The sequence below is a fragment of the Peromyscus californicus genome, unplaced genomic scaffold, assembly GCF_007827085.1.
Source record: "Peromyscus californicus insignis strain IS unplaced genomic scaffold, ASM782708v3 Scaffold_1__1_contigs__length_55948999, whole genome shotgun sequence".
NCBI classification, from domain to species: Eukaryota; Metazoa; Chordata; class Mammalia; order Rodentia; family Cricetidae; genus Peromyscus; species Peromyscus californicus.
In genome coordinates, this window is record NW_026294492.1 from 52,432,004 (window position 1) to 52,452,315 (window position 20,312).

The 20,312-nt window shown below is 42.0% G+C and overlaps 1 protein-coding gene and 1 long non-coding RNA gene across 9 annotated transcripts in view; one reads left to right on the plus strand and one right to left on the minus strand.

Annotated features, from left to right (window-relative positions):
- LOC128115861 (zinc finger protein 431-like) overlaps nt 1-14,286 on the plus strand; it is a 53,837-nt gene extending 39,551 nt beyond the window's left edge. For all 6 annotated transcript variants that reach the window (XM_052746986.1, XM_052746987.1, XM_052746989.1 and 3 more), the window contains one exon: nt 43-14,286. In XM_052746986.1, the coding sequence (XP_052602946.1) occupies nt 43-1,903 (1,861 nt within the window). In that variant the 3' untranslated portion in view covers nt 1,904-14,286. The remainder of the gene's footprint in view (nt 1-42) is intronic.
- Nucleotides 14,287-18,743: 4,457 nt separating this feature from the next.
- Nucleotides 18,744-20,312, minus strand: part of LOC128115865 (uncharacterized) — a 56,372-nt gene continuing 54,803 nt past the window's right edge. For all 3 annotated transcript variants that reach the window (XR_008220311.1, XR_008220309.1, XR_008220310.1), the window contains one exon: nt 18,744-19,779. This is a non-coding gene — a long non-coding RNA (uncharacterized LOC128115865). The remainder of the gene's footprint in view (nt 19,780-20,312) is intronic.

Sequence of the window (20,312 nt, forward strand, 5' to 3'; positions counted from 1 at the left end):
TGTAATATGAAAATCTTTTATTTGTTGTTCTTCCTTTAATAGGTATATCAACTGTCAGTGTGCATACAACTCATGTGAGCATAAGGGATATGGAAAGAAGCAATATACCTCTGTTTCTCCTGGAACAATTATAAGATATGTAGTAGTCCCCACTGTGAGAAGACATGATGAATGTGATACAAGTTTATACTCTCACATTGGAGAAAACCCTTATGAGTACAAGGAATATGGAAATTCTTCTGTCTGTACTGATTCACTTTGCACATGTAGTGTGACTCACAGTATAAAAAAATATTATGCATGCAATCAGTGTTGTAAAACTCTGAGTTCTTCCAGTTCTTTTCAAAGATGTGAAAAATCTCATATGGGAAGAGGAAGTGATAAATGTGAGCTTTGTACTGATGACTTTAGCCATCACAGTTATCCGCAAACACACAAAACAACCAATAATGAAGAGGATCTCTATGAATGTAATCAACATGATAGTACCTTTAGATATGATTCCTCTATAAAAGTACACCAAATAACTCATTTAGAGGAAAAGCCCTATGAATATAATCAAAGTGATGAAGTCTCTACATGTCACAGTCTTCATCAAATACATAGAACTCATTCTAGAGTGAAAAACTATGAATATCAGCAATGTGATAAAGCTTTTACAAGTCCCAGTTATCTTCAAATATATAAAAAAATTTATACTGGAGAGAAACCCTATGGATGTACTCAATGTGATAAAGCCTATGCATGTTCTAGTTATCTTCAAATACATAAAAGAATTCATACTGGAGAGAAACCCTATGAATGTAATCAATGTGGTAAAGCCTTTATACAGAAGAGTCATCTTCACAGGCATGAAAGAAGTCATACTGGAGAGAAACCCTATGAATGTAATTACTGTGGTAAAGCCTTTGCACACAAGTATAAGCTTCTCATTCATGAAAGAATTCATACTGGAGAGAAACCCTATGAATGTAATCACTGTGGTAAAGCCTTTGCAGAGAAGTGTAATCTTCTCAGTCATGAAAGAAGTCATACTGGAGAGAAACCCTATGGTTGTAATCAATGTGGTAAAGCCTTTGCACAGAAGAGTGATCTTCGAAGTCATGAAAGAATCCATACTGGAGAGAAACCCTATGAATGTAATCAATGTAGTAAAGCCTTTGCACAGAAGAGTAATCTCCGTAGTCATCAAAGAATTCATACTGGAGAGAAACCGTATCAATGTAAGCAGTGTGGTAAAGCCTTTGCACAGAAGAGTAATCTTTTTAGTCATGAAAGAAAACATATTGGAGAGAAACTCTATCTATGTAATCAAAGCACTAAAGCCTTTACACTGGAGAATTTTCTCATTCATAAAAGAAGTCATACAGGAGAGAAAGCCTATGAATGTAATCAATGTGATAAAGCCTTTGCAAGGAAGAGTCATCTTCTCAGTCATAAAAGAATTCATACTGGGGAGAAACCCTATGAATGTAATCAATGTGGGAAATCTTTTGCACGTAGCAGTAATCTTCACAGGCACGAAAAATGTCATACTGGAGAGAAACCCTATGAATGTAATCAATGTGATAAAGCATTTGCACGTAAAACCCATCTTCAGAGTCATGAAAGATGTCATATTGGAGAGAAACCCTATGGGTATAATCAGTACGGTAGAGATTTTGCATGTAACAGTCCCCTTCAGATAAAGGAAAGAACCCTTATTGGAGACAAACCATATGAAGGTAATCAATGTGGTAAAGACTTTTCACAGAACAATTATCCTCACAATCTTGAAAGAAATTATTCTCGACAAAAACCCAATGAATGTAGTCAGTGTGGTAAAGTCTTGCCATGTTGCATTGTCCTTCAGAATCATGAAAAATTTCATACTGGTGAAAATCCCCATGAACCTAATGAGTGAGTCAAGCCTTGCAGTCCACATGTTTTTCCCACCGAGCTGTCTCACTGGTGCTTGAGTTAGTAGAGCCTCTCCTTAGTTAAAATATTGTCGCTTTCAAGTTGTTAACATATTGTGTTCCAAGAATACAGAAACATGATAATTTCAATAATAAAATATATTTTCAAATGAAACTGATATTTATATTGTCAATCATTATTTTTGGATCATGTTACTGTATTCTGAGGACTAAATACTTGTTCTTATCATATTCTCAGAAACAAAAATTAATGGCAGAGAATTTTATCACCAAATTTGATTGCTGCTAAGCCTGATTACCTGATATTGTGTTCCAGGATGGCCTTTTTATAAATAGAGATCTTTTCTCAAAAAATTCAAAACAGGGATCTGGAAATATGGTTGCATTTCCACAGGACTCAGGATCAATTCTCAGCACTCACATAGAAGCTCACAACTGTCTTAAAGTCCAGTTCTAGGGGATACAACAGGTCATACAGGCATACATTCACTCAAAACACTTTTTGATATAAAAGAAAAATAAATAATCATTTTTGAAAGTATTTGTCACATAGTGTAACTTTCTCTAGCATAATGTGGACTCATTTCTACTCAGCTAAGTCATTTGTTGGGGTCATTCACACCAAGAGAATTGTGTTAACAATTAAAATAAGCAATGTGCAGAGTCCATTCACAAAGGGATTGAAATCTTCACTGAAGAAGTATCAAGGGCTTTCATCACCTGCAAATGATGGAAGGCAGAAGGGGTAAAGGGTCGGGAGCATCTTCATTTTTTGTACTATAAGGACATCTTTGTGACCTGGAGAGTTGACTCAGTAGTACTGCTGTAGCTGAAAGTTTTCTCCTGTGTCCCACTTGGCCTGCAGTCAGGACAAATCTCTCTCACCTGCTGGTCCCACAGCCACTTGGATCCAAGGAAACACACAAAGGTTTATATTATTTATGAACTGTATGGCCATTAGCTCAAGCTTATTACTGACTAACTCTTACACTTAAATTAACCCATAATTCTTATTTATATTTAGCCACATGGCTTGGTACCTTTTCTCAGTTCTGCCTTCACATCTTGCTTCCTCTGTGTTTGGCTGGTGACTCCTTACTCAGCCTTCCTCTTCCCAGAATTCTCCTTGTCTGCTTATCCTGCCTATACTTTCTACCAGCTACTGGCCAATCAGCATTTTATTTATCAGCCAATCAGAGCAACACATTCACAGCATGCAGAGCAACATCACCCATCACACCACTGCTGTTGGTTATCCAAGTTTGGTTCCTAGCACCTACGTCAGGTGACTCAGAAGTATCTGTAAATCCTGGTTCAGAGGTCTGACTCACTTTTAATGCCTCCTTGGGCACCAGGTATGTTAATGGAATAAAGGCAGATATATGCATATACATACACATATATCATTATTTATGTATATATTTGTGTGTGTGTGTGTGATAGGCGAGAGACTCCATATTTAAAAAGATCTATCTTTATGTATATGTTATGTTTCTTTTCTTAAAATTATTTTTGTTCATGTGTTTGTCGGAATATTGACCTGGAATGAAGTCATGTGAGGAGAATTGAGTGTTTGTGTGTACACTTCAAGAAAACAGGACAAGGCAATTGTGACTTCAGTTTCTTCAAAACTCAGAATTTTTCTTGGAATGTGTTTTTGTGTTCTTCACAATATAACAGGAGTGAGCTTACTTCACATTACTCATCATTGTTTGTTTTTATTCAGTTGAACTATGCTTTATATACCTTCATGGGAAAACATTTTTGTATGTTTGTATGTGGATTGCTTTTGTCATTGTATAGTTTGAACACACTAGAACTTTACTCACATAATCTTTCTTAAACCCCAGAGTATAAATTATCTAGGGCTCTTAATAAAGTAGGTTTTTGGATGAGCCTTTAGTATCCCTCATTTATCAGCACAATTCTCCCTGGGCTCTCCATCTCTACAATGGTGACAAGTGTTTCTTGAACAGGGGCCAAAAATTGGCTGATGAAATGAAAGAGCGAGCTCTCTCAGAGAAGGAGGTGAGTGAGAATAATGGTGCAGATACCAGAGAAGGCTTTGCCTTATTTTGGACTTATTTTGGATCATTTTAAAAGTAAGTAGAAGCACAAGTATTAAAAGCATAACTATTATACTGTGTGCAAATTGTTTTTAACTCCTGTTCCAGAAGAAGGCAATTTAGGTGAAGAAGTATAGGACAGAGTTCTAAAGGAAAATGAAAAGACATATAAAGAAGGGGGAAAAGATCCCTTTTGATTTTTGGGTCACTTGGTCCTTAACTTGGACTGTTTTCACAATATTAAGGAGGATATTAATCATGAAGAAGTGAAATCAAGTTCTTGGAATGAATATAAACTTCATGACCAAAGTGTAAAATTGGTAAAAGAGGTAAAGATGAATTTTTTGTTCCTGCAAAATTGAGAGCAAAGCACCACTGACATGGATGCAGGTGCCAGCTCCCTCAGCTCCCTCAGCTCCCTCAGCTCCCTCCCTAGAGCCTCCTTTAGGGACATATCTGTGTTCTGGAAAAGACCCTGAAGCATGAGCTGAGTAATTTACTAATCAATCTGCTCTTGAATTCTCTTCATTTTGATGAGAACTTAGGAGAGTCTGTTGGAAAGCTAACTTCATTTACCAATTGTCCTTCCTGACTTCATGAACCACAGTTATTCCCAGTGCAATTTCAACAAAATCAAAATGTTTAACCTCTAATTATGCACTAACCAATCTACTTAAAACTATAGAAGGATAGATAGCACTGGACTGTTTTCCTTCACAGTTTTACATCAATAAATAATTTATTACCTTTCTGTCCCTAAATGTCGTAACTTAGAAGGGATCTCAATCACCTGTCTCTTCGACAAAATATCACATTGATGAACTATTTTGATGGTATTATGTTGATTGGACCATGTGAGCAGCAGGTAGCAACCACTTTGAACTCATTAGTAACACATATGCCCATCAAGGATGGGTCATAAATCCAACCAAAATTCAAAGGTCTAATCTCATTGATATTCTTAGGAGTCCAGTGATGATTGCTTTACAGAGATACTACTTCTAATGTAAAGGGTAAGTCATTGCACCTGCCCCTCACACGACGAAAAAAGAAGCACAATGCTTAGTGTGCCTGTTTGGATTCTGGAGACAGCACATTGCTCTCTTGGGTGTGTTATTTTGGCTTGTGTGGACCTGGAACAGAAGAAGGCTCTTCAACAGGTGCTGGCGGCTGTGCAGGCTTCTATACTACTTGGACTGGCATACCAGTGGTATGTGGAGTGTTAATGTCAGATATGGATGCTCTTAGGGGCCTTTGCGGGTCCTTATAAACAACTTTTGGCATACTATTGGACCTTAGGGGAAACTTAACATTTTGGCGGGTAGGGTCAGAAGACAGATTGAGCTTCTGGACCTGAAACTCACTTATGGCAGTAAACATGCATGATATACAATCTTTAAAGAAACCTGAGAACATTGTTGTGGCTCATGGATAAGTACCCTGCCTAGAAAACCCAATGACGATCTTTTGGTATTTCTTAGTGCTGAAGCCTCTGCCTGAATCCCCAATGAGGTGCTTGGGTATAGCATAGTCCTACAGATATTTGTAACATTTCTAATTTGTAATTTCTGGCTGTTTTGTTCATCATGACAAAAGAAACATGGGGGTGTTTTTTATTTACTATATTTATTTAATTTTACCTTTATGTGTGTTTTGCTTCCTTGTATGTCTGATGCCCATAGAAGAGAGAAGGGGCATCAGATCCCCTACAACAGGATGTAAGCATGATTGTGTACCACAGTATTAATGCTGGAAATGAAATTCATGTCTTCTATGAGAAGAGTAAGTAGACTTAAATACTGAGCCATCTCTCCAGTCCTAAATTTGACAGATTATCAAAATTTTGTGTGTGTGCATTCAGATCCACACACTGAAAAGTGAGTATTAAGAGAGTTGATGTTTGTTTAAAAAAATCTGTGTTTGGAAGTCGAGATGACTCTCTAGGTATGCTTATTAGATTTGGTAGGTTGATAGAAGCTAGAGTTAGAATTATTTTGGGTGTTCTGGGTTGGATGAATTGGTAAAAGAAAGAGGTCACTCTAAGATGAAATTTTTAGGCCTGTGTGGCAACAGGAATGTCAATCCTCTGTTGACTCAACCTGAAACCACCATTGACAGGCATATTTATGGATTCTTACACATGAGTTTCTCATACAAAGGTTCCTAATCTATATTTTCTCTAAAGGAAAGGATCATGCTCCTGCTTCTTTAGTCATTGTGTGTACTGGATTCGGTACCCAATAATCCAAGAGCTTCAGGTATGCCAAAAGTGTCTATTGACCAAAATCATGCGCAGGCTGTAATGATCCCTCAGAAACACAATTCTACAAATCACAGGAAACAATCATTATTTCTACAATGATTTTTTCATGGTCAAAGTACTTCTCAAAAACAAATATTCACTCTAATGTTTATCCTAGATACAGGGACTCTGCTTAATTCCTACAACAAATTGACATGTAGGAAAATCTATAGAGTATTTTCTTGAGTAATGATTAATGGAACAGGGCCTATCCTACTGGGCAGGTGATCCTGAGTTGTATAAGAAAGCAAACTGAGTAAGCCATGCTAGCAGGGCAGAAAGCAACATTTCTCCTGGGTTATAGCAGATGTGCAGAGCCTAAGCCTATGGTGGATATGAATTAGCAAATCTGTTCCTGGACAGATCCTCTTGAGCATTACACAGATCTGGAGAGTTGTTATTATTAAAGAGTCTATTCTTTATTAAGCTGTTTGTGTAAGGAATGATTTACCATTGGGAAGGCTCATTAAATCTAAAACAGCTTCATATCCAGCCTTTCAGAAAAATACTTGTGAAACAAGTTCCCTTATGATGACTCATGTTGACTCATATTTCCTTATCCCCATGTGTAGTCACACATGGTATTGACCTTGTCCTCCTGACCCAACCTCCTAAATTCTTGTATTAAATGTTTGTAACATCAGACAATTTTAATAGAACCCTTTTGAGTCACACAATGGGCTGTTCATTACAGTAGTAGGAAAATGATTTGTGTGTGCAATGTAAGTTTTCATTTGAGACAAAATAGAAGGAATAGTTTATTGTGTACACTGCAGGAGGAAACAGTCTCATAATGGAAAGCATTTTAACAGGGTTTACTTACAGTTTCAGAAGTTTAGTCCATTTTGGCATCATGGGGGCCATGGCAGCACATAACCAGACATGGTATATTAAAGATCGACATCCTATCCACAAGCAGCATAAAGAGAAAGGTTCTGGACCTAGCTTGGTAACTTGAACCTTAAAGCCGACTTACAGTGACACACTTCCTCCAAAAAGACCACATCCATGCCTACAAGACTATACCATCTAATCCCTCCAAAGCATTCCATGATGACTAAACATTCAAACATATTGCCCTATAGGGGCCACTCTGAAACAGATCACATACTTCCAACATGCAGTTTCCCATCATAAATATTACCATTACAAAAGGATGGAATGTTCTCATCTCCCATCCCCTACCTACCATTGTTGCCCCTCATCCCCAATTCACTCATGGAGATCTCATCTATTTTCCCTTCCCAGGGTGGTCCACGTGTCCCTCTTTGGGTCCTCCTTGTTAGCTAGTGTCTCTGGAGCTGTGGGTTGTATTTTGGTTATCCTTTGCTTTACATGGAGTATCCACTTATGAGTGAATACATACCATGTTTGTCCTTCTGAGTCTGGGTTACCTCACTCAGGATGATATTTTCTAGTTCCATTCATTTGTCTGCAAATTTCATGTCATTGTTTTTTACTGCTGAGTAATGTATATGTACCACATTTTCTTAATCCATCCTTTGGTTGAGGGGCATCTAAGTTGTTTTCAGGTTTTGGCTATTACAAATAATGCTTCTATGAACATAGTTGTGCATGTGTCCTTGTGGCATGATTGAGCATTTCTTGGGTATATGCCCAAGAGTGGCATAGCTGGGTCTTAAGGAAGATTGATTCCCAATTTTCTGAGAAACCGCCATACTGATTTCCAAAGTGGCTGTACAAGTTTGCACTTCCACCAACAGTGGAGGCGTGTTCCCCTTGTTCCACATTCTCTCCAGCATAACCTGTTTTCAGTGTTTTTGATCTTAGTCATCTGACAGGTGTAAGATGGTATCTCAGAGTCATTTTGATTTGCATTTCCCTGATGACTAAGAATGTTAAGCAATTCCTTAAATGTCTTTTGGCCATTTGAGATTTTTCTGTTGAGAATTTTCTGGTTAGCTCTGTAGTCCATTTTTTAAATTGGATTGTTCGGTATTTTGATGTTTAGTTTCTTGAGTTCTTTATATATTTTGGAGAGCTTTCAGATGTGGGGTTGGTGAAGATCTCCCATTCTATAGGCTGTCATTTTGTCTTATTTCCCATGTCCTTTGCCTTACAGAAAATTCTCAGTTTCAGGAGGTACCATCTATTAATTGTTGTTCTTAGTGTCTGTGATACTGGTGTTATATCTAGGAAGTTATACAACTGTCTCACTTATACAGAGGGCCTAGCTCAGTCCATGGAGGCTCCGCAGGTGTTGGTCTAAATTTCATGAGTTCCCACTAGTTTGGTTTGGTTGTCTCTGTAGGTTTCCCCATCATGATCTTGATTCCCCTTGCTCGTAGAATCCCTCTTCTCTCTCTTTGACGGAACTCCTGGAGCTTGGCCTGGTGTTTGGCTGTGGATCTCTGCATCTGCTCCCATCAGTTCTGGAGAAAGGCTCTGTGATGACAGTTAGGGTATTCACTGATCTGATCACTGGGGTAAACCAGCTCAGGCACCCTCTCCACTGTTGCTAGCAATCTAATCTGGGGTCATCCCTGTGGATTCCTTGAACTTACCTAGCACCAAATCTCTCCCCATCCCCATGATGTTTCCTTCCATTATGGCTTGTTTCCTTCATGGCTCTCCCACTCCGTCCCTCCCCCAGCTCCACCATCCCATAGCTTGATCTGCTTAAGGGGCCCCCTGGCAGCAGGATCAGGATCCATCCTTGGTGAATGATCAGACTTTTTGGAGCCCACTACCTATGGTGGGATGGAGGCAGGGGAAGGGGCTTGGACCTGCCTCTACTGAATGTGCCAGGCTCTGCTGACTCCCCATGGGAGGTCTTACCTTGTTGTAGGAGGGAATGGGGGGATGGTTTGGGGGGAGGATGGAGGGGCAGGAAGAGAGAAGAGGGGAAAAAGGGGGATCTGTGATTGGTATGTAAAATGAATAATTTTTTTTCTTAAAAACAACAATAACAACAACAACAAAAGTGTGGAATAGAAGCACAGTAAGGAAATACTGGAACAAAGCAAGGCAAAAAATCAACTTGGCAGATGACACATTCTGTATCTCCATGTCTGATGTCAAAGCACTCTTCAGATCTCCAATTCCTTTCAGCTTTGTTGACAGTAACACTCCTCTCTGCCTTAGGCTGGTTCCACATCCTGTTAGCAGGTTTCCTTGGCAGGTATCTAATGACTCTGGGATCTCCAACATTTTGGAGTCTCCAACACAATACAAGCTCCACCTTCACAGCTTCAGGAGATGGTTTCTGTGGGCTTTCATGGACAGACACCCCTTACACATGCCTGGCCTCAGGAGCTGTCCTTAGTTTCAGAGGGAGATTCCACAACACTTTTCCAATATCCTTGACTTTAAAGCCAGAACCCAAACCAAATCTGCCCAGTTCTGCTGCTTGCTGGGGCTGGACTTGGCCGCCCCCTTCAATTACACTTACACCAGCTTTCCACTGATGTTTGCCTTCCCTGCTTAAGCTTCTCTTTAATCCCATTTCACAATTTGGAAGCCTAGCTAAGTGGGTTCTTGCTGTGAGGTCACCACTCCCTTTGGACCATCTATCATCAGACTTATTTAAAGTTTTTATCTCTTTGTGCATCAGACCTAGCTCTATTATACTTCCTGTCTCTCCTTTGCTGCTCAAAAATGTACATTTTTTTCCCTTGATCAGATTGCTGCCTTTCATTATAAATCTGCTCAAGAGGGCCCTCTAAAATCCACAAGACATGTCAATAATAGGCTATCTTGACAATGCAATTAATCTAAACCTCTTAAATTTACCCTCCTTCAGAATCAGGGCAGAAAGCAGCCACATTCTTTGCCAAAGTATCACAGGAAATACTTGGCCAAAGTATCTCTAGGCCACTTACTAATACTCTCCTCTAAAACCTTTGAGCAGGTCTATTATAATCTACATTTCACTCAGTACCACTGACTTCCACATCCCTAATATTCCTAGTATGACCTATTAAGTCCCACATAAAGTGTTCAACCACTTTTCTAATCCAAAGCCTCAAAGATCACATTCCACCAAGTAGCATGGTCTGGCCCGTCCCAGCAGTACCCTGTTCCCTGGCACCACCTTCTTTCTTGTCCAGTGTTCTATAGCTATAAAGAGCAAGTATTTTAAAGAAAAGAATTTATTTATAGTTTCATATATTTATTCTATTATCATTATTGTGAGGATCATGGCAGCACACAGGCAGACATGATGGCTGATAGTTTTACATCCAGATCTGCAGGCAGTAGGAGAGAAAGGCACTGTGCCTGGCTTGTGCCCTTGAAACCTCAAAGCCTATCCCCAGTGCTATACTTGCTCCAATTAGGCCATACCTTCTTCAACCATGCCACACCTCCTAATCCCTCCTTAGTAGTACCACTCCAGGATGAGTAAGTATTAAAACATGGCCTATGGGGGCCATTCTCATTCAGATACTATAGTATCACCTTTTTCTATTGTATTTTTTTACATAGATCACTAATCTATTTACTTCTATTCCCCATTGTCTCCCAATCATTAAGAATTTTGATTTTTTTTATACATGGTTGGTTTTGTATTTCTTTTTAGAGCAAGGTCTTAGTTTTGGTTTCTATTGCTGTGATGAAACACAATGACCAAACATGAGTTAGGGAGGAAACAATTTATTTGGATTACACTTCCTTATTACTGTTCATCATCAAAGGAAATAAGGACAAGAACTCAAATAGGGTAGGAACCTGGAGGCAGGAGTTGATGCAGAGGCCATGGAAGAGTGCTGCTTACTCTGGTGTTCTCCATGGCTTGCCCAGCCTGTTTTCATGTAGAACCCAGGACCACTGACCCTTGGGTTGAACCCACTTACAATAAGCTGGTCTCTCCCCCATCAATCACTATTTAATAAATAGCTTTAAACTCCAGCTTACACCTCAATGTTTATAGGCATTTTCTCAATTGAGGTTCCCTCTTCTTAGATGATGTTAGGCTATATCAAGTTGGTAACAATCCAGCACATTGTGCCAAATGTGCCTTGTACTGTGCCATTAAGAATTGCTTTGAACACATAAAATTGCCTGTGCCATCTGGTGCTGGGAATACAGTTATGCAGGTCAGTGAGAAGGAGCATAAGACAAGGGAATAGGTGTTGTAATAGAGCTCAGTCTTTTGTTGGGGAGTTGCAAATGCATAGGGACCTCTGTAAGAATCAGAATCCATTGTCCACTTGCAAGCTGGTATATTCACAGTAGAGAAAGGGAGGTGGCAGGAAGAAGGTTGATGGGTCTATATTTGCGTGCATTTGGGATTTTCAGTGATTAGTCAGATAATCAACTTTAAGTGATCAAAAATGTCCTGATAAATAATTATGGAGTGTCCACAGACCAGAACTCTAAAGAATTTGGACAAACAAGTAAATTTCCTTCTAGAAACCTAATTACTGTAGTTGCACTAGTTCAAACAGAACAAAAGTGCTGAACACATGGGTATGATTCTGACTGTCTGGGCTGTTACTTTTCTGGCTGAAAATGTACAGCTAGAGAGGAAAGGTGTGATTAATCCTTGGTATGCTCCAAATTTTTAGTCTCTTGAGCACATGGGACCATGAAGCTTGATTTAATGCTTTAAAATAATTTTTGAGATTATGCTTGTTAAATCTCAAATTTGTGACAAAGTGCTGAGTTTTCTATTAATGTGTCAAAGCAGCCAATGGCTACCAGTTTTTTTCTGTGTCAAGAGTACCAGGTATACCCTCCCAATGACTCTGAACTCTTCATCCCAGAGACTGGGCTGGGATTTCCTTCACCCACTTTCTGATCCCTTTGTACATTACAGTAGTCTTTGTAACCATGGAGAAAATCATATGTGAGAGACAGCAAAATAATGTATTTGATGCAGTAAAGCTTTGGCACACCAGTGAAATCTTGAAACACACAAAGGAAATCCTGTGAATATAGTCAATGTGGTAAAGCTTTTTCAGGTTACTGTCTCTTCAAAGGCAGGAAAATATACTGGAAAGACATTCCATGAATGTAATAAATGCAGTAAAACCTTTCATAACACTCATTTTTTACACTGAGTTGTCTCACTGGTATGATTAGAACCATTTCATCAATAAAATATTGTCTCATTTTGAAATTGTAACCATCCTGCCATGATAGGATAGAAAAACACAGCTCAATTTGAATAATGAAACATATTTTAAAATGAAAGTGCTGTTTATAATGCCATCCATTTTTTGGTTAAGTTAGTTTATTTTGAGGACTAAACACTTGTTCTTACCACTCTCTCAGGAACATAAATGAATACCGGCAAATTGTTCCAGTGGTCAAAGGTGGTTGCTGCTAAACCTGTTGACCTGAGTCCATTTTCTGGGAGCCTCACATTACTCATACAAGTTTTCCTCAGAATAGTTCACATGGACTGTGGCATATGCACATCCACATACAACCACATACATAAATATTTTTGAAACCAATATAATGGCCAGTGAGGTCATCCACCAGTTTAAGGCACTTGCCAAGCTTGACTATCTTCGTTTCATCTCTAGTCCTCACATAGAGGAAGTAGATAACATGCATCTGTAAATGGTCCTCTGACTGGTACATGCAAACCATTGCACAGGTGTATACACAGTGTTAAAATTTTGAAAAATATGAAAGTAACAAGCAAAATAACCAAAATATGGAGAACATAGGAAATGATTTACCAGTTGAATTTCATTATAGAATTCCAAGAAGTATCACTGTTCACCAATACAATGGTGGTTCCTGTTTAAATCTTACATAACCCTTTCATTCTCTGATTCAAAGATGGGTCATTTGAAAAACATATCTCAGGTGAGCATAGTGGTGAATGCTTGTAATCTCAGCACTTGGGTGACAGAGGCAGGCAGAACTTTGTATGTTCGAGGTCAGCTTGTTCCATATAGTGATTATAAATGTCACGTTATAAAACTTTTCCCAGGAACACCATGCTATGTAGAGAGATCCTACCCATAAATAAATAAATAAATAAATAAATAAATAAATAAATAAATAAATAGCAATGTCACATTATAAATGTCACATTATAAAACTTTTCCTAATATAATTTGGAATCTCTACTAAACCTTTTGCTGTTTTTATTCACATCAAGAGAAGTGTGTTAACAATGACAATTAGAAGCAATGTGCAGAGTCCATTTACAGAGGGATAAAAATCTATTCATTCCTTTGATGACCTTGTAGCAGAGACTTTCATCATTTCTCAGTGACTGAAGACAAAAGAAATAATGGGGCATTGTAACTTAATCTTTTGCATTATAATGACACATTCATGGGATGGAGAGTCAACTCATTAGTACTTCTACTGTTGGAAACCAAAGTTTGGTTACTAGCACGCACATCACACAACTCAGAAATACCTATAATTCCTGGTTAAGAAGATATGATGCATTCTTCTGGTTTCCTTGTGTACCAGGTATACACATGGTGCAATGACATGATTGTGTGTGTGTGTGTGTGTGTGTGTGTGTGTGTGTGTGTGTGTGTGTGTATGTGTGTGTGTATGTGTGTGTGTGTGTGTGTGTATGTGTGTGTGTGTGTGTGTGTGTGTGCGCGTGTGCGCGCGCACGCCTCCATATTGTGAAGAGGACTTTCTTCATATATATGTTATTTTTTAAATTAATTAAATTGTGTAGTTGGAAAAATGTCAAGGAATGAAGTAATGTGAGGAGAATTCTGAGTGCTTATATTTACACTCCAAGAAAACAGCAAAAGTATCTTGTCCTTCAAACCACAGGATTGTTTCTGGAATGTACTTTTGTGCTTCTTTCAGGTATAGCAGATAGTAATGCTTTTGCCTTAGGTTACTCCTTTTTGCTTGGTGGTGGCAGTCATCGAAACATGCAGACTATATTTCGTATGCCTCTATGGAAGAACCTGTTTTGCCGCAGTTTGTCCTTGGGATTGTGTACATCCTTAACTCATGAGAACTTTGCTTACAACTTTTTTAAACCTTAAGAATAAAAATTGTGTAGTACTCTGAATAAAATTAGCTATTTCATGAAACTTTAGTCTGCTTCATTTTGGGGCTCCATTTTTCCAGGTCTGTGATTCTGGATAGATATTGATCTGAAGGCAACAGGAAGTGAACTGTGACACTGGGTGTGACTTTGTCATATATTTGAGACCTCAAAGACCTCCACAGAGACACACTTCCACCAACAAGGCCATACCTACTCCAACAAAGCCACACCTCCTAATAGCCTCTCCCTATGTGATTGGGGGGCGGGCAATTACATTTTAACCACCACATTCCATTCCCAGGTCCCCATAAGCTTGTAACAATATCATAATGTAAAATGTGTTTAGTCAAACTTCAAAAGTCCCCACAGTTTATCACAGTCTCAACAATGTTATGAAGTCCAAAGCTTAAAATCTCTTCTGAGATTTGGTAATCTTTTAACTGTAATCCCCTATAAAATGAAAATCAAAAAGCAGATTACATACTTCCAACATGTAATGGTACAGGATATACATCATTAGGCATCAGCAGTTTCAATAAGGAACATCTAGAATTGCCCACACCTCTATCAGTTGTACCACTTTTGCCAAAACTTCAACACATTTTCAAACGTCTGTGGTGGCACTGGCCCATCATGCCAGGATTTGCAGGTGGAAGCAGAACACTAAAATTTAAACCAGTTTAGTCTTGTGAGGCCATGTCAGCCAGCCCTAATATGATGGCACTGTTTTTGCCTGCCCAGAAATGAACTGACTTAAACCTACAATTAGAGTACTCAGACCAGAGTAATGATTTACATAGGTCCCCTTTGATAGCTAAAGAAGCTTAATATGGAGCCAGGCATGACTTTTGCTCTTGAATGCAAAAGCCAATGCTCTGGGAGAACCTAGTACCCTGCAGCTGAGACAGTAATAGGATAATGCCTGTGAAATATTAATAGCTGCCTTTGCTTATGTAAAACTTCCGTATCGCTTTTTTGAAAGGCCGAATTGGTCTTTTTATTACTATATAGCAGGAAAGGGAGGAACAACTGAGGGAAGTAAAACAATTTTCCTGCCCAGTTGTGGAATCCATGGATAGTTGTAACACGCACCATTCTGATGTCTGCCTTCAAACCTGACCTTACCTGCCCGCCCCCACTTCCACACAGCATATTGTATTGGCTCTAAGGCTGCCTTCCTTCTGCTCGCAATAAAAATAAATTCATTTAATCTAAATTGGAATAGAATCGAAGTCTTTATTCTTTCCCTGTGGATTAGAACACCAAAACATTCCATGATTGGAAAAAAAAAAAAACAACAACAAACCAACAGAAATTAGGATCCCAAAAGTAGAGGTGTCCAGTGTGGGGACCTGGGTTGAGAAGATAAATATAGAAAGATTGGAGTTAGTAGGTCATGTATAAGTTGTTGTTTCATGTTTGATAGAATACAGTCCAGGAACATAGTCATGTGAGAATTCTGAGAGCTTGTGAGAACATTCCAAGAAAACCAGACAAAAGTCTTGTGACCTCAGTTTCATAGAAACACAGAATTGGTGTTGGAATGTTTTTGTTTATGCTTCTCCAAGGTGTAGTGGATAGTGCTGCATTTACTTTTTATTATTCTTGCTTGATGCAGTTATTCAATTAAATGTTTATGAGTCTATGCCAAAACATGCCTTTGCCACATTTTGCTTGTCCTAGTGATTGTATTTACTCATGTGAGCTTTCTTAAATCTCAGAATATATATTGTCTGAGGAGGTGAGTAAAGATAGTCATTGCTTGAAACTTTAGTCTCCCTCAACGATGGATCCATTGTCCCAGGTACCACAAATCTAGGGATGTGATAAGGTTATATACCTGACCATGGCCCCAGCCCCTCAAGGGGGATTCTAGGTAGATGCTCCCACTGACCATGCCCTCAACCCATCAAGGAGGATTGTAGACAAAGATTCCAACCCCAAGGCATGCCTCCAGCCACTCAGTGGGGTATCATAGGTAGGGTCTCCACCCCTGACCCACAACTCCATACCTTGGGTTCTGTACATATTGCACTACAATCATGTTTATTGCTGTAACTGTGTTTTGGGTCCAGAAGATCAGAATTTCTTTTGAATCCACCTGCCTTATCCCTGCCCTGGTTATTTCTCCCACTTGTAGTGACCATATACCCCTGAGTGGACAGTTCTAATGTAGGTGGCATATGAAGAGTCATATCAGATAAAGAATGATGGGAATCAGAGGGTCAAAGGGTAGGGACCCGAGAGTGTAGGGTGGTGAGACCAACTGGGCACCATCAGTAAAGTGCCAGGCTGCCATTCCAATGCATTATGTGCCCCATTCATCATCCTGAGGCCTAGGGAGGGTTGTCCCTGAGGCTTTGGATTGCAGAGGTGAAGGTTGGAGATTTGAGGACCTGAACCATGTCCTCATTGACCCTAAGCCTCCAACTGCTGCATCTGCAGGATCTGCCTGAGAATGAACTGCACGTCCTCATTCATCTGTCCCTGCAGTGAGATGGTAGGGGACACAGGCAAATGCACAGCCTGGTGCACCTCTTGGGTACTCTACTGACCCCTGCATTTTCCCCACTCAAACCCAAGTTTGTTAGTGCTCCGTGAGATAGGTCTGTGGACATGGATGTTCCCAGAAGCCACAAGCCTGTCTCAGAACGTAAGAGGAAACTGAGGCCTGGGCAGTGGCAGAGGAATACTGAAGGAGAGTTGGAGCTCTGAGATAGAGTCAGGAGCCAGGAGACTCACCTGAATTACATACATTACATAAAACCACTACAGCACCATGCTCCTAGGCCTCCATCTGTAGGGACAAGGGAAGGGGAGGCAGAGGGATTAGAGGTTCAAGGTCATCCTTGGCTACATAGTGAATTTGAGGTCATCCAGGGTCACATAAGACCACGCCTCTACACAGGCTGTGGGTAGGGGTGGGGTTGGGGCAGGAGGAAGCAGGCTGTTTCATAATGACTTCCCCAAGTCTCAAACACTGGTGTCCAAAACTCTGTACTTAGCATCCCGCAGGACAGGGAAGGAGTAGGTTGGAGCTGCAGCAGACTGAAAGGCAACAATGTTCATAGGTCGGGGCCTCAGTTTCCCCGCCTGTCACAAGACTGAGTGGTGAAATGAGCGTAAGCCACTTCCCCCTCCCACAGTCTGCGATGGTAGCTGCATGACCCCAGCTGGTAAGGGTCTTTACAGCTGAGAACAGGTCCGGACTACAGTACCTAGGAGGGTGGGGAGAGACCTGCTAATGCAGGGTGGGCCGTCCCTGGTGAGGAGACCCAGTTCCACTCCTGTCCAAACAGAGCGAAAAGAAAAAGAATTACTTGACGCTTGGACACGTTTTCTACCTATAGCTGGTAAATCTGCAAATGAAAGAACCCCTTGCTTTGACAGGGCCAAATCAGGCTCTCAGGCAGGAGCCACGGCCCTTCCCGGAGGGCGCCCCTGGCCCGGCTCGGTGCTAGCGCAGACCGTACCGCAGCGGCGCCCAGGTCCCACGCTCCGCAGCCTGGCCCGGCGATGCTGGCGTTTCCGCCGGCGTCAGGCACGCGGGGCCGCAGGGTCGCCTGGTTCGGGCTCAGGCTGAGCGCTCCCGCTTTGTTCCGGTCGCCCAAAGGCAAGCCTCCCCGTCCTCCCCGCCCCCTCTCCGCCGCGCTCCGAGGCCTCGCTGCAGTGGGGACCCGGCGCTGCCAGCGCCCTGCTCCCAGCCTGGTGGGGTGGCCGCGCGGAGCTGCCCCCGTGCCTCCCGCGAGCCCGCGAGTCCGCCCTCCGCGGCCGGCGCCGCAGTACGAGCCTCCTCTCTCCCGCCCCCCGCGCCGCCGCCGCAGGAGAGGGGGGCCCGGGGCGGGCAGGCGCGGCGAGGGCGCGCGGCGATCCCAGAGCCGGGGCGGGGCGCGGGCGAGCGAGCTCCGGCCGCAGCGGGAGGCGCCACCCCGGGGCTCGGGTAGCGGCGCGCCGGCCTCTCCTCGCCCTCTGCGCCCCGCGCCCGCCCTCCGGGCGCCGCAACCTTGGCCGCCGCGGGTGAGCAGCTCGCACTCAGCACAGCTGAGGGAGCCGGCGGCTCTGCCCGCGAAGGTGTCGCCGCCGGCGTATCGCAGAGTGCGGGGCCCGGAAGGCGGGGACCGAACGCGGCGACCCGCCATGGCTCAGGCGGCCAAACAGCTGAAGAAAATCAGACATGGAGGCGCAGGCCCTCCAGGAGCAGAAGGAGAAGGAGGAATCCAACAGGAAGCGGCGCAACCGCTCCCGTGAGCGCAAGAAGAAGGCATTCTCTGAATAACTCAAGGAGTTCCCTTGAAATTGAAAGTGAAAAATGGTCTCATGTACAATTTCCTTGGGAGAGAGAAGAGATCCGTGACTTTTATCCCCTTCTCAAAGCAATGAAGCAAGAACGGTGACGATCCAGCTACTTCCGTTCTGGAAAAGAAGACTTACAGAGAGCACTTTGATGTGTTATTAACAGCCTGTGGGGCTGAGGAAGGCTGTGTGAGGACATGGAGAGGCTGAGCCACGGGAGCATCTTTAATTTGAGGGGCGTTCGGTGCCTAGATGTCGGGGAGCAGTCTGCAGTGGCAGAGGGAAAGCGGGGAGCATGCAGACCGTGTTTCCTAGCACCTTTTGATCCTGGAACTGTGCAATCTTTTGTGCTGATTTTACCTCAAGAGAACCCTGGATCTGGATCTGAAGGTTTAGAAGCTGTTTGTTGCAGGATGCGGTGTGGCCAGGACTACCTGCTCTGCAACCTTACTTCTCTTTGCTTTTCTCGGGGGCCTGATGAGGAAGGAAGAGAGGGGAGACAGACAGAATCAGGAAGCAGCCAAGCTCATGCTGTTAAAAGAGATGAAGAGCTGCCAGTTTCCTTCTGTGAACTTTGGAACTGTGGCACTGGTCTCTTGAGTGCTAATGTAGTAATGGAAGACAGACATGTGACACAGCTAAGATGGCTGTGCAGAGGCCTCTTTCCCATGGGTCACCAAAGTCCCAGCCAAGGACTTTCTTCATGGCAGTGAGAAGTGGGGAGGCAGCAGGGTAGGGCATGGGTTTTTTTTTTAGGCCTGTACAGACTGACAGGAGATACAATGTGGATGCTTCCAAACAGGATCCAGAGATCAGTCAGACAATGTTGAAGTTAAAAATAAATAAATAAATAAAATAAAGACCATGCCTCAAAACAAAGAGAAAGAGTGGAGTAGAAGGAAGGAGAGGAGGGGATTTGGAAGGGGAGGCCCATCCATACCCAGACACACTCACATACCTCTGTGCCTGAGTCAAAATCCCATGTTCAGATGTCACTGATGACTGACTCAGGAAAGTGACCCTGAGGTACACTGATCAGCCTAGGTCCTGCTAGCTATCCCTGTCTGCTCCGTGACTGTTCTGTCTGTAGCTTTTGTCACCTACCTGCTGCTCCACAGAGCCAGGACCTCAATCTTCTAGTGCAAGGCTATCACCTGGCCACACAGAGTTTCCTCTTCCTCAACGATTTCTGAGCAGGCCAACAGCACCTTCAGAGCCTTCTTCAGCATGAAGATATTTTCGACAGTTCTGCGATATGGTGGGGGAAAACACTCGGTGAGTGGCTACACTTATCCAGGCAGGCACCAGGGACATCTGCACCTCTACTGGGCAGCTTAGTAAAGGGTCACTGATTCACACCAGTAGCCAAGCTGACTAGGGACTTTTATTGATATAGCCCAGTGGCTATAATGTTCCTAATATGTCTGGGGGGGATCCAATGAAATATCTTTTTTTGTAACCCTGGAGGGATTTGAAATCACACTTTGGCATCTATTAACCAAGTTTTCTTGACACACAGCCTTGTTTGCTCACATGAAATTGGAACAAGACCCAATATTGCCTATAGTCCAGGAAATACTTTGTCTCATTAGCTCTTCAACTCCTGGGTATCTGTTGGTAAATCAAGTGAAAACTAGAGTCTGAGGCAGCCTGGCCATGCCCAGTAACCCATAATCACCATTTGCATTTTAATCTCATTTCATGGGATGTCCAAGGTTAATCTTTGGCCACCACACATGCACATGCACACAAAGAGCACACACAAAAGATCCAACTGTGAC